A 14,225-nucleotide genomic window follows, 5' to 3' on the forward strand; every position below is an offset into this window, starting at 1 on the left:
TAATTAAATCTGAGGCATCATGTGGGTGGGAGGAAAAAAAAGAGGCTTGAGGAGATAAGAGAGGGATGGGAATGTAGATGGAAGGTGGTAAATGTGCAAGTGAGAGGTCAAATCTAAAGATCAGAGAGATAAAAAATTACGGAGGAAGTAGTAAATTTTCATTTCCCTTTGAGAAAGAAGAGCTGGTGCAGAGGCTGTTCTGACAGTTAGGTTATTAACCTCACACAAGGCAGGACCATTACCTCTAACCTAATCCACATGTTAATCTACACACATGAGGGATGCTGGACAAACAGCTGCACCAGCTGCTTAGTTGACGTGTAAGCATTTCTGTCTGGACCTGGATAAAATTGGGTGTTTGGGTGTGTACTGTAAAGTGTGTACTATGATGGTGGTATGGCTGTAATAAGTCAACGCAAAAAAAGAAATTCACTACTCCTTAAGGGAATACAGCTCCAGCGACCCACAAGAAGCTTAATTTCAGAGAATAACAGTGCATTCATTACATTTTCCTTGTTTCATCACAAATCCAACATTCATTTTAAATTCTCTGTGATCTTTTGGTTTAGTTTCATGCACATGGACAAAAATGTTCCACAAAAAAAATCTCAAAGGACAGAGCTGAAGCTTGACAAAAAGCAGATCAGAGTGTGCCCCCCTCTCTGTCAGAAGAGTGAGAAGGGCAGGTCACGACTGCCAGAAGGTTAAAGAGCAGATTTCCCTTCGGGATGGTGATTAGGCGCAGGTTAGGGAACTCTGTCCTGCTGAGACAAGTCAAACCAGAATTAGGTTCAGGTTCCCACTCTTTATTTATTTGACCTGTGTGTCTGACATATCCGCTCAGTCAGGGAAGCATAACAGTGTACGTCAGCTGAGGTTAGTGTGGGAAAACCACTAGGGAAAAGGCAGTAAAAGCAGGATAAGTCTTGGAAAAACAACAGGAACACCACTGGGAGAGCTTTCAAATGGTTACTGAGATAAACTAGAATGATAATGAACACACGAAGAAGAAAACACAACCTCCAGATATACCTGTAACATTAGTTCTCTTTGTAAGATAGACTACAGATTCAGGCTGTTAGATACGAACATGTAAAGACTGTGTTTCACCCAAACCAACATTCCTTCTCACATCCAACCAAACACAGTCATTCAAACTGGATTGCTTCATCTTATGATCCCCCTTCATTGCTGCACAAACTAACCCCAAAAGCCACAGAGATGCACAAACAGACTGATGCAATTTGGTGGCTGCCAGAGAGATGAACACAGATGTACTGTCCCATTGTAAACTATGGTGCATCCAAGCTAATTAAATGGCCACAGAACTGTTCCAGTCAAAATGTTGGTACCCGTGACGGCAGACAAAAGCTGACACACATAACAATACTGCTGGAAGATAGGAATGACTAAAGAAGTTTCATGAGAGGAAAGAGGAATCAGACTGATATGACGCCATAGTACCAATGACACTCGTTTAGGGCTAATGAGAGACCCAAAAGAATTTATTAATTAACAAATAGCTTGGCCAGCTTGACCTTCAAGCTGTTAAAATATGTTGTGGCTTTCCAACAGGCTTCTAGCCAGCTGAGTTGACACTGGTTCGTCCCTTGAGTTAGGTCTTTAGTAGCTCAATAAACAAGAAAACCATATTCCTCTAAATATGGTTAGATTAAAAGACTAAACTAAAATAAATAGAAAAAGTAGCCAACATCTAAAGAAATAGAGAACTATTGCTCAAAACAACTTTAAAACATTATAAGAAATTTTGACTCTTACAACCAAAATACAAAGAAATAAAGAATGGCACAAGGCTTTTGCTTTGTATTGTTTATTACAATTACATAATTATCTGCATCACTTCTGGATGTGAGAGAAGTGATTTAGGGAGAAGGATAATCCCTCTGAAAAGACAGATGAGACTGGAATCTTTTTTTTCTCCTTAGTGGCTAATCTGCAGTCTGAATCTTTGTGCAAAAGTTTTCTAATGTTTATTTACACCTAAACACACCAAAACAACTCTCTACTTACCTGCATGGTGTTGAAGAGTCGAGATTTTTCAAAGTGGAATTCAATATCCACACTGCCTTGCCCAAGGGCTTCCCGACTCCAACCAAGGTAATCATATCCTGGCCACACCCTGAGCTCCTTTGTTTCTATAAAGTCATCTCCTCCCAGGACACCATCACAAAGCTGGCCCAAGCCTCCAAACTGCATCCTGCAAACAGGCACAGCGTTGTTTGAGTTAACATGCAGCTCTGCAGAGGAATAAAGCTGGATGTTGCACTTATCACTTTCTATCTACAAACACACTCATGTACCAGCACGCTAAGGTGAATGAATAACTATACATTTAGATGTGAATGCAACCAAGCTTGCATTTGCACACACATCAGCTGCACACACACACTAGATCACCTCAGCAAACACAAAGAAACACAATAGGGTCATTAAATAGGTTCCCCTAGTCCCAGATGTACGAGCCCTCACACATACATCTGCTAGTAACACGTCTGGATTACATCAGAAGTGCTCGCTTGCCTGTTACCAAAACATTTCAGCTCCATTAACTGCACAGCCTGTGCAAGTGTACCCCTCTTGCCCTACCCCCAGCTCACTCCAAATTCCTGGTTTACCCCTCCTTTGCTCCCTGCCAAACATTATGGTCAGGAAATATGCCTCAAATCCCTGAACAACCAAGAAAAATAATGTCATTCCCTTTTGATTAGCAAGACAAAAAAAAAAAAAAAAAATCCAGAAGAAAAGATTTGGCTGAGTCCCCGCTTCATTTCAAGCAGATATGATGAGACGTTTTTCCAAATTTCTCCCCACATCTCTGGCTGTGACATTTTTGTCAGTTTTTATCATGCTCAAATAAGCCACAGCAATTCTACTCACAGCAAGGCCACATCTGTACATTTCCATAAAAATAAAGTAAAGGTGAATCAATGGAAATAAGATGCCTACTCACACATGAGAAATGAAAATGGGAAAAGATGTTGCTGAATATCTTACCCTTGCTCTGTGCTCCCATCATAGGTGGAGTCATTTAGAAACACAGACATGCCAGGCAAGTGCATGACATGACCCACCGGAGCTGTGTAGGCTTTCAACCCATCTGGGGGAAAAACAAATCATTATTATTCATGAGTTTGCTGAAAGAAACAACATGCACTACACTGATGCAAAACATTTATCATCATTATTTTTTATCTTTTAATTTTTACTGTACGCTGCAAAGATGCCCTGTCAAATTTAGATGACATAAAAAAATCTAGTTTTGCGGCCACTGCAAAGTGGATTTCTACTTGATAAAATCTCTTATATGTCAGCCTTTTTTGACTACCACTGTTGCATATTAAACCTAGAATAAAACAAATAAAAGGATTTATATAAATGTTTGAATAATGTACAACTAGATTAATGTAAAAATTACTTAAATATACACAAAGTGGCTTTTTTAGACAAAAGCCAGCAAATATTTGGCTTGAAATAAATAAAAGATCTTAATAAACCACAAGATAATACATTCATAATAAAAACAACATCAGCTAGACTTTTTAAATACAAATATGAGTTTATTTCTCTTGGTTAAAATCTCCTGGGCCAGTGGTTGATGGCTGCTACAGCTGTTTTTAAGCAGGAAAATAAACAAATAAGTCCGCCTCTCAGGCCTGTTTGTACCCATCCACCTTTAACCCACAAAACTGAAGTCCTTGTGCTCTAATATACACCTAATCAGACTGCTCTCTGAGAGCAGAGGAGACATCAGCAACACAGTCTTCAGCCCACGGCTCTGCTACCCATAATCAACAAAGCTTCAGTAAGAATTCTTGGTGCCGCATGCTTTGTTTGCTCGTAACTGATTACGTGCAAGGAATGAGGGTCAAGCAGGTCCACAATGAATGTTAAACAAACACAGGAAGACAATGTGTCTCTATACAACCAGATTTAAGATTTGATGAGAGACTAAATGTGTTCAAAACTTGACATTGGTTAAATTCTGGATAATCTCTGGCCTGAAGATGAACTCAGCTGCTGCACCTCAGAGACCACAGTCAAGCATATTTCAGGGAGATGCTCTCCCTGAAGACAGAACGGGAACTGTGTGTTTTGGAGACACTGACAGCTCTGATTTACAGGCACCCTCGTGCTGTCTGAAGGAGGCGGAGGAGCAAGAGAGATGAACCAGTCATAAATAGCGTTGTGTTTCAGGAAGCACTGAGACCAACACCATTTATCAATCTATGACTTTTTTTTATCTGGGCAAACCCCTCAGAGGCTACAAAAACACGCACTTGTAATCATTACCATCTGATATGAAATGAAATCTAGGAAGAGAGCCAACGCAGACACCTTCAACATATGAAACGGTAATCAATTTTGTCAAGATCTAGAAGCATGACTCATAATATACAGACCAAAAGATAAGCAAAGCATGGACAGTGTGTATCTTTGTGGTCACTTACCATTCCATACACAACCATAGAGCTCCACCCGAAGGCAAACACTCATCACACGGTCAGCCAGGGGATAGAAGCGGACCATGCGGGCCACAATAGGGGGGCCCAGGTCTTTCAGAACAACATCATAGGTGTTCTCATTACCCGACACCACCTAGAGGGGAGGGAGAAGAACAAATACTCAATTAAACAGTGCACCACCCTGTCCTCTCTTTCTCTTGGAATGTATCTGCTGTTAACTGTAGGGTTTAATAAATCTCGCCTTAAGGCACCGACTTTTCATTCGGTGTGTCTTCAGTTTCTATTAAACTAAGAACAGATCAAATGAAGTAACTGAACTTTTTTCAACACATGGACGTGTAAAATAAAGCTGATTTTAAAGTGTGAGCCTCAGGCAGTTTTTTTTCAGGAGAAGCCTTCACCCAAAGATTTAAATTGGCTTGCAAATTTAGGATATTTTATGTGTTGGAGGTCTAAATTCTCGCACCAGTTTGTAATAAGCGGTGAAAAACACAGAGCAGGATTTATCACAAAACAGAATATTGGACATGTACCAAATGCAATAAGAAATGCCTTTATCTGCACAGGGTAATGCTTTCATTGCATTGTTCGGCAGCCAGTCAAGGTTCCTGTCCAAACCGAAACATCATTAGAAAAAAATGTAGCTAACACAAACCCAAAATGTTTACTTTCCAAATACGTTAATTAAACAAAGACAAATTGTTGCAACTGATTAACTTTACATTTATACTCAACAGCCCAATGAAGAGTTTACCTCAAAGCTCATTTCATGACATTCACGTTCCTATATTTGTGTACAGATGTCAAACAATGAGATGGTTCTGGGTTTTTTTTAAAAAAGGAGATAAATAAAGTCCTGCTGACCTCTTGTCCCCAGCGGTCCTTCCAGGTGATCCATTTCACTCCATCTCTGGAGTAACGAAGGCGATAGCTGCGGGCAAACTCCTGGCCGTGCCCATCGGCATGACGGCCTTGGGTACCGACCAGAGCCAGGAAGTGGAGTTTGCGCAGATCAACCTACATTAAAATACATTTATTTTAAGTGAGATACAGATAAGGATCTGAAAATTTACAGTAAAAAGGCTGGAGGCTTAGCACAATATCGAAAAACATTTGAGGTAGCTTACATGGATTTGTTAGGATTCATATCTAAATAAAAAAAAAGATTAATGAGTAGTTTCTTGTTTCAACACAGTGGTCTTTTCTGCAGTGTTTGGTAATCTTACTAAGTGGTTGGGATTAGTTGTTTTGATGTAAGAACACCAGTAGTTGCATGAAAACCTAAAATGTCACTTGTGAACTTGGATATGATGTGAGCTCTTTCCATCCACGTATGATGGGAAACAGAGATAAAATGAAAAGAGAGGAGGTGAGAGATATAAGCCTGCCAGTCATTATAGATCATGTTGGTAGTGTTTGATGTGATCTGCTGGTTTCCTTAGCGAGGCAACCTTTTATGGGTTGACATTACATGAAGACACTTGTAATAAATTGGACTAATAGGAATTATTTTTGGATTATGACAGGATAAATTTGGACTTCATCTTTTAAAGTGTCCTGAGATGACTTCTGTCATGAACTGGCACAATACAGATGAAGCACCAACTGCAGTGAAATGTTTCTGTTTAGTGAACAGTGAGGGTTAATGATTAGTTGACTATCACCACTGGCAGGATTAATGTTACACTCAAGCTGTTGTGAAGATAAACTAGCCACTAGAGATTTGTTTGGAAAAAAATCTGGTGTATGCCAAAAGCACCAGGATGTCTCACTGATTCAAAATCATTTCCAGCATTCCAAAAAGGAAAAACATTACAGCAGTCCTTACTACTGTGCAGATGAAAAACAGCAACAACTCCTTGTCAGGGGTTAGAAAAAAAGTTATACTTTTGAAGCAACAGACAGGAAAACTGCTGCAGCTCCAGCTTGTGTCCAATGCAGCAGTATGCTGATTAAACCTGGATTTCAAACACATGAGGAATACTACACATCACTGGCTAATGGAAACTGTGTGATATTGTGCAAAGCCTGGCTCTGTGCAGCAGTAGCCAACAAAACCCCTTGGTACAACTTCTAATGGTTTGATTTGTTCTTTTGCACAGCTTAAAGAATCAAGATATGACTTCTTTTCAGTTGGATTCATCTTTGAGTGTCAGAAAACAAATATTTTTCCCCCAAATGCTGAAGCCATACAGTTGCACTTAGTTGTACTTTAATGAAGCTTCATAGCTACTCCAAAAGTTACCCAGGCAAAGCCTAAAGTGAAATGTGGGTTTAAAAAAAGCTTGATCATTATTAACACAATAATTGTTATTCTTTCTACTGATTATACAGCAGTTCTAATGGTAAGTCAAGATCACATTAAACCAGGTAACTGACCTGAAGGTATTCTGATCCGCTGGGAAAGACGGGTCCTGCTGGACACCACGCTCCATCCCCCTCTCCAGTGCTCAACCTGAGACACAGAAAGAAGTATTATAAAGAACCGCAAGTTTTAAAATAAATTACACGAGTTAAAAGTTAGTTTAATCCCAGTCTCACATCCAAACATTCATACACAAATTTAAAAATACATACAAGACTGTATCAAAACCCTCAGTGCCAGCAGCATGCTGAGGTACAAGTGAGATTTTAATACAAAGATGCTCCTCTACCTCCATAGAGAATATTGAATTCCAGAGCAGGCAAAGATTCACATATTTGTAGTGCTACTGGCTGACAGAGAAGCAGAAAGACACACCTGGCAATGCCTGAAGACTGATGGAAAATACAGAGGAAGCATAAGACTCACAGAGATAGCAAATACACATAATGAAAGGAGCAGAGTAAAAATGACTGCATCCATCACATTTTTCAGCCCTCCTGACAAGATCTGGTGTAGACTGTAGGGATTGCTTTTTTACTAAGAGTCCCTCGCCCGACCACACACAAATCAGATTTTCACTCAGTGTGACCTTCCTTAATCCAGCTGGAGAAGAAGAGCTCCTACTAGGACCACATATTAGCCGCATGAAGACCACAGACTTGGCTGTGTGTCTGTGGCGTTAGATTGTCTCGCACAAAGAGCTTTGGAGCAAAGGCAAGGCCACAACCACACTCTTACCACTGTGGGGCCTCTCTCAAAATGAAAACTGCTGTTCCAACCACCAAAACAAATCACTATATCAACTTGGTCATACAGACACTGGCGCTTGGATTTTAATCAACCCTGCTTTACCCTCAGAGGGTAAGATCATACAGCTGTGAGCCACAAGATGGTAATACATTAGTCCTCCACCAAGTGTCTTGTGATGGAAGGAGGAGGGATGTCCAGGCTAGGTTTGGGATGACATGCATCAGCCTGCAGAATGCATGTTATCCCAACCACTTTGCTTTACCCCAAGTCTTTTGCTACGTACCTTCTGTAAATGCCAGCAAACTCTTTATTCCTTCATTTTTCTCACTTCACTCATTCCCTCTACTTCTCCAATATGATGATATTTTTTAGGCCAAGAGTAAGAACAGTCATAAAAGAAAGATTTGCTAGTTCTGCATCTTTCCCCTCAAATAACACCCTCCATCAAACCCATTTCTCCCCAGCTTTCAGCACCCTGTTGCAGCAATCCACCTTTCACTCATTTTCTTTTCTTATATTTTTTACTTTATGTCTGCAGTTCTCTTTGTTTTCTCTCTTCCTCCCTCAGGGTCTCCCTAATGTATCTTAAAACGATCCTGGGCTAATAATCACTTCCACATGGTTGCACACACAGCCAGGAGACCCAACCCAACAAACCGACAGGGACAAATGAACACAAACACATGCACTCAATCCTGTGAATACTCTTACATGTGGCTGTGGCGTGTTGCAGGTCTAACTTAGCTCTCATGAATCTGAGCTCACTGGCAGACAGACAAGGTGGTAACATAATTACAAATTGGGTTTTATGAAGAAACACAATCATCTTCTACCATAATCTAATAGACCTCCAAAATTACTTTAGCATGGTGCCAACAGACTGAAAATAAGGCTTGCAGACAAACACATTAGCCTGCACAAGTGCTGTTACTTGATTTACATATTACTTAGGTGGAAGCAGAGGACAGCACTGCCTGCATAATTATGAGGCAAATTGTGTTCATTGGGATTGATTTTCATGTTAAACAAGTACAAAGCTCTCATTTCCACATGTCACCAAACATCAATCATAAATATTTAACACAGGTGAGTTTAGACTCACACAAAGATTTTTTTTACACAAAAAAACTTTATTTTTTCTTAGATTATTAATGTTTTTGGTCTTTTAAAATATTCACTAACCCTTCTTCTGCTGTGAGCCTTTCATCTATGTACTAATTATATCTTGATCTATTTACATAAACTTTAACTGAAGCAATAACCTCTAAGCTCCAGAAAGCTTCATCAAAGAGGTATATTGTCTTCCCTTCCTGTAAATCTTATATTTATAAAGGGAACACAAGTTCTTAAAAGGGTTTTACTCAAGTGAGGAAGAGAAGCAGGTCACCTTTCGACCATCTTACCCCATCACATGCAATCATGCACCATGCTTGTGATACTCTAAAAGAAGATTCTTGCCTCCATGAATATTGTGGAGTCTTTCATGTAGAACTTATAAGAAAAATACCTTCCAGTCACTTGCAGCAGGTTTTTGTGTTGACTTTCAGTCAACTAACAGCTTATTGATGCTTGATTCAGAGGGGTGCCCTGTGTCCATCGGTAACCAACACAGGCCCACCCAACTGGCAGAGGAAGCTTCCAACTTAAAGAACGATTTCAGACCCTCTTACTACAGACAAAGAACTTTAGGTTAACTAAATGTTAACCTAATGCCACCAGGCTGCCCTCACTGATTCTGACTGACTTTGCTTTTCAAGGTGTCTTTGTGCCCATCAACTATTCATAACAAAACATCTGATTAACCTATATATAATCATCATATATTGGTATTTATTTATTTGTGTTTACATTTCTCTTACATGTAATTGTATTAGTTTTAATGTTATTTCTTTATTTATTTTTTGGGGGGATTATGGAGGATTCCTCTATTTGTTAAGAAGACCATTTAAATTTTTTTACTTTTTAGTGTGATTTCAATCTCTGTTTTTTGGCCTATTTAATTTAGCTCCGTGCAACTCAGTGTCAAGGTTTTCATTACTTTAGACAAATACCAACAATGATTCAATAAACAGTACTCTAAAAGGTTTGCGCCATACCACATTTATTTATGTTTTCCATTCGAGGAGCCAGACTTTCTTGAAATCCAGCAAAAATCACCCTGAGCAATAGTTCTCCAGCTTTCTGAAGGTCTTTTGAAGTTTTGCCTTATGACGTTGGTTTTCTTTTCACTCATTTTCAGCCCAGTTCTTGTATCTGACCATTTACAGAAGAATGTTTTGTTTGTTTGTTTGTTTATTAAGTCACTTCATGTTAAGGGATGAATCATTCAAGCATAAGAAAGTGATGAACCAGTGTTGTTTTCATAAACAAACCACCAAATAACAAGTTTTAAATTGTATCTTTAGACGCTTTGTTACTACCTGCCAAAGGAGGCTGCAAATCTACATACAGAAAATCTGAAAATGATTAAATTGAAGTCATTAAAAATAGGGGGAAAAAAAGATCCAACAATGACCTGATAGAGGACCTAGCAGATGCATCTGAACCTTTTGTTGATCCATCTACTTTTTACTGAAACCTCATTAGAAATGGTCTCCATGGAGTAACAGGTCTTATCCAGTGATGAATTCAAGAAGCTCTGGCCTTACTATTGAAGCAGTGTGAGATCATCTTGACACAGAACCGAACAAAAGGCAGCCTACATCCAAAGAAAGGAACAAAGACCGGAGAACTAATACTGAAGACTACTAAAGGCTGTCATAACAAATATGAGTTTGTATGAACTGTTTTTGCTTTTGTACTGTTTTTCCATTTATGTTTGCACATGTTTAAATAAAAACCCTACATCCCTGAAACATATAAAAACACAAAGGATGGCTCAAGACTTTGTACGTTACTAATTTGGATTAAACTTAAAAATGCACAAAAAGAATGCTAAGGTCAGAATATTCACTCAGCAAATAATTACGTATAAAGTCTGCTCTAAGAATAATAAGTTCAACTACAACAGCAGATGTTTTATAAAACTTGCAAAGTGGTCAACATTTCATCCAAACTCTTATGGTTTTGACAAAAACAATAATGATGCAGCCTGATAATCAGACCCGGATAACATTTGGTTACACTTAACACACACTACTGAATAAAATTTGCTGGACAAATCCGACATGGGCAGCACTCCAGATTCAGAGGACTGGCACCAGGGTATTAAATCCACCATATCAAGTCTCAGTCTGTGCTGCTATTCAATGTGGTGATTATGTATTCTTTATAAGGAGCGCTTTTAAAAAGGCTGACCCTAAAATAAAAAAGGAAACTAAATTTAAAAGTGCATTACCTGTGGTTTTGCATGTATGAATCTATTTGCAGCTAATGATACAGACTTTACATTAACTCTATAATTCTGGTCTCAAACAATATTTTTGCTCCATACTACAAATTTAAAAAAATGTTTTTGCTCTTTCACACAGCTAAAAGATTCATTTAATTTCAAGTTAGTATGAAAATCAAATAAATCACACTCAAATGTTTTTTGAGTCATGTTGTCCATTACAGTGCAAAACAAGTCTGTGTTGTTTCGTGTCAATGTTACACTGACATTGCATGGTAATTTATGATGTCTGCAAAGCATTATTTTGCAATATCAAACCAGAGACTGCAAGAAAAATAACTTCTCAAGTTTATCGTTGTATAACAGATATCCTAAATAACTCTGCAAAAATGAAAACCACAATGTGGTTGACCCATCAGGTTCACCTTAATTATAACAAATTTGTTGGTTCTGCAATTTTTTAACTTTTTAACTGAAAATCTCTGCAGGTAGACGTGTACTTCTTCAGCCTGGGGTTAACTTAGACAAATTTACTTAGTTAATTACAGCTATCTAATCTGTTAATTGCCATCCTGCACACACTCACACACAGACATTCCTCACCTTCCATGTTTGGCCTCAGTGGAGTCGGACCAGGCGCTGGAGGCAGTGATGTCAGAGTCTGGGATGGCGCCGTCCTCCATCCCCAGGGCGTAACGACACTGAGCTGTAAGGGGAGGATCGAGGGAAGCAGAGAAGACAGAGACCGGATAAAGATGTGAGCAAAATTCACATCTGCATGGAGCACATGTCCAGGGGAAACTTAATATGTCCATTAGAGTGTCAGAAGCCATCATTGGTCACGGAGCATAATGTTGTTATGTCATCTCTGGGAAAACTTCCGGGCCTTCACGCTTCCTTACCCACACAGACAGTGAGAAAAAAGAGAAATGTATAAAAGTGCTACTTTTGTTGTCATTTGTAAAACAGAAAAAAGCCAGAAAATATAAACCAAATACATTTAAATTCAGTTTTATTCCTATTTTGAGATATTTAATTATGGATAGAATTATCTTTTTCAGCAAGGTGCTTTACATACCTTGTCGTATTCTGCAGCAACACTAAAGATCGGAATTTTTGAATCACAATGGTTTCTCACCAAGTGGCAGAATTACCATCAGCTTTTCAAAGATAATTGAAAAAAGTCAGCCTGATTTTGGTTCTGATGACAGAGCTTTTAAACTGAGTCTCTTATTCTTGTTGCGTACACACCTTTTCAGTTCCCCTTTCAAATTTTCAGGAACATTCCAACTTTTAAGGAACCCAAAAAAATTCCCCCCAAAATGTGCCAAAATCCCCTGCAATAATATCCTGTTTGTATTAACTCGTGCTCTTAGATTTAAGTGCTGCCAGGATAACAACCCTCTCCCCACAGAGCCGGGATCATCGCAGAATACCTCCAGAATTTGGGAGTATAGAGGATGAAATGGCCTGTTGTGAGTCCAGACTTGTGGGATCAGCTTATGCATGCTGCATGTGCCAGAGTGACCAACACAACCATGCTGGTTGACCTTCAACAATTCCTGATTGAGGAATAAGATGCTAACTCACAGCAAAATGTGACCAGGCTGGTGAACTAGCATGAAGAGGAGGTGCCAAGCTGCTGTGGCTGCATATGGATTTTCCACATGCTACTAGGTTCCCTAAAACTAATGAAATCCCAAAAATGTCCAAAGTGCTTTTTTAAATTTGTTAATGTGGGAAAATGCAATCAAGAGTGATCAACCAAGCAAAACAAGAGTGAACACCAACAGGAGAAAATTGCAGGGGATTTTAATGCATTTTTTGGGAGGCATTACCCTCACATTCAGCTGTGTTGCTCATTCTACAAATGAACGGTCCTTACAAGCTATAACTCATTGTAAAGGAGACTAATCAGGCTTTACAACAATGTATAACACAACACCAATTGGTATTACTGAAGGGGAGAAATAATCGACCAAACACACATTTCCTTACTAGACTGGTTGTATGTAGACTGGTTTTATTCTGTGTTTATTCGGGACTTTTTTTTTTTTTGTAGACGAGTTCCTTGTGTGCATTTCTCACAAGGGCACAAGAACCCACCCAAGACCTGCTAATTTGCAATGAAAAAACTGTTAAAATTCACAATGCAAAAATTCACAGTTATCCTTATTTGGAAAAAGGACAAAAAAAAAAACCCAGTTGATTCTCAGAGTTCGTTATTTTGACTGTGACAGCAGTCGAACACTGAAATAAGAAGTGAATTTGTTATAATGTTTCAATGAGCAGGAGTGGAATAACAGACTTTATTGCCAATGAGGATTTATTAAATGTATGAAAGACACATGGGAGAGAGCTACTAGCATTAAATTAGGTAGGTCACAATGTTTTGTTTTGACAGCTTGTAAAATCATTTTTAACATGTTAATATCATTCAGCCATGAAATCGATGCAGATGTGATCCAGCCAGACTTACATCCAGCATTTTTTGGTTCCACAGCGGTTCGTGTCCCACCTTTTATATACAGAGTATACAGTTAGGTTTCAGTTAGTACATTTTTAAGCCCAAATTCTTGGACCTCTGAAGGCACTACTTGCCAAAATAAAGGATGTTTGCTTAAAGAAGTCTGAATGTCCCTGCAGAGTGGTATGACAGCTGCATGATCCTTGCTCTTTGTACTGATGAACATTTTACCTCCAAATTTTTGGAAATCACTGTCAAGGATAAAGCAGAGCCATATAAAGACCATACATTTCCTCTAAACTGTTATAAACATGGAAGTATGCAATGCGGAAGGACATATTTTCTCTATTTTCTTGTACATATTCTGACTGCTTGAAGACTAATGTGATTTGACATAGTGTTTATAGTATATTGCGATTAGTAAGGGGGGGCGGGGATATATAAGCAGTTACTTCATCCTTTTTGAGCTAGATAATATTAATTTTTTTTCTTAAATTTAATTTATTTCATATATATGGTTTTTTTTTTATTGTTTTTTTATTTTATTTTATTTTCTAAAAAATAATATATATGTCTACTCTGATAGAAGAATGTACTTTGGTTTTGTCTACTCGAAATAAAGCACATCAATCAATCAATCAGTCAATCAATCAATCTTGATTCATCTTGAAGGTTCCATGTTGGGAAGAGCACCTGATTTAATTTCTAATCGGATTCTTCTAAAGTTATTGCGTTTCCAGGAATTTCTGGGGATTTTTTTAGGTTTCCAGGAATTTCTAGTGTGTTAAAGTCTAGTGCATGAAAACTTCTCACCAAATAAAATTGTAC

At 38.5% G+C, this 14,225-nt stretch overlaps 1 protein-coding gene across 4 annotated transcripts in view; it reads right to left on the minus strand.

The window, feature by feature from the left end:
• Positions 1-14,225, minus strand: part of ddr1 (discoidin domain receptor tyrosine kinase 1) — a 53,106-nt gene that overhangs the window by 21,560 nt on the left and 17,321 nt on the right. For all 4 annotated transcript variants that reach the window (XM_041987302.1, XM_041987303.1, XM_041987300.1 and 1 more), the window contains exons 3-8: positions 11,534-11,636; positions 6,864-6,939; positions 5,349-5,501; positions 4,470-4,617; positions 3,016-3,118; positions 2,032-2,218 (exon numbers count right to left, since the gene is read on the minus strand). In XM_041987302.1, the coding sequence (XP_041843236.1) occupies positions 2,032-2,218; positions 3,016-3,118; positions 4,470-4,617; positions 5,349-5,501; positions 6,864-6,939; positions 11,534-11,636 (770 nt within the window). The remainder of the gene's footprint in view (positions 1-2,031; positions 2,219-3,015; positions 3,119-4,469; positions 4,618-5,348; positions 5,502-6,863; positions 6,940-11,533; positions 11,637-14,225) is intronic.

Source organism: Melanotaenia boesemani, chromosome 6 (genome assembly GCF_017639745.1).
Source record: "Melanotaenia boesemani isolate fMelBoe1 chromosome 6, fMelBoe1.pri, whole genome shotgun sequence".
NCBI lineage: Eukaryota > Metazoa > Chordata > Actinopteri > Atheriniformes > Melanotaeniidae > Melanotaenia > Melanotaenia boesemani.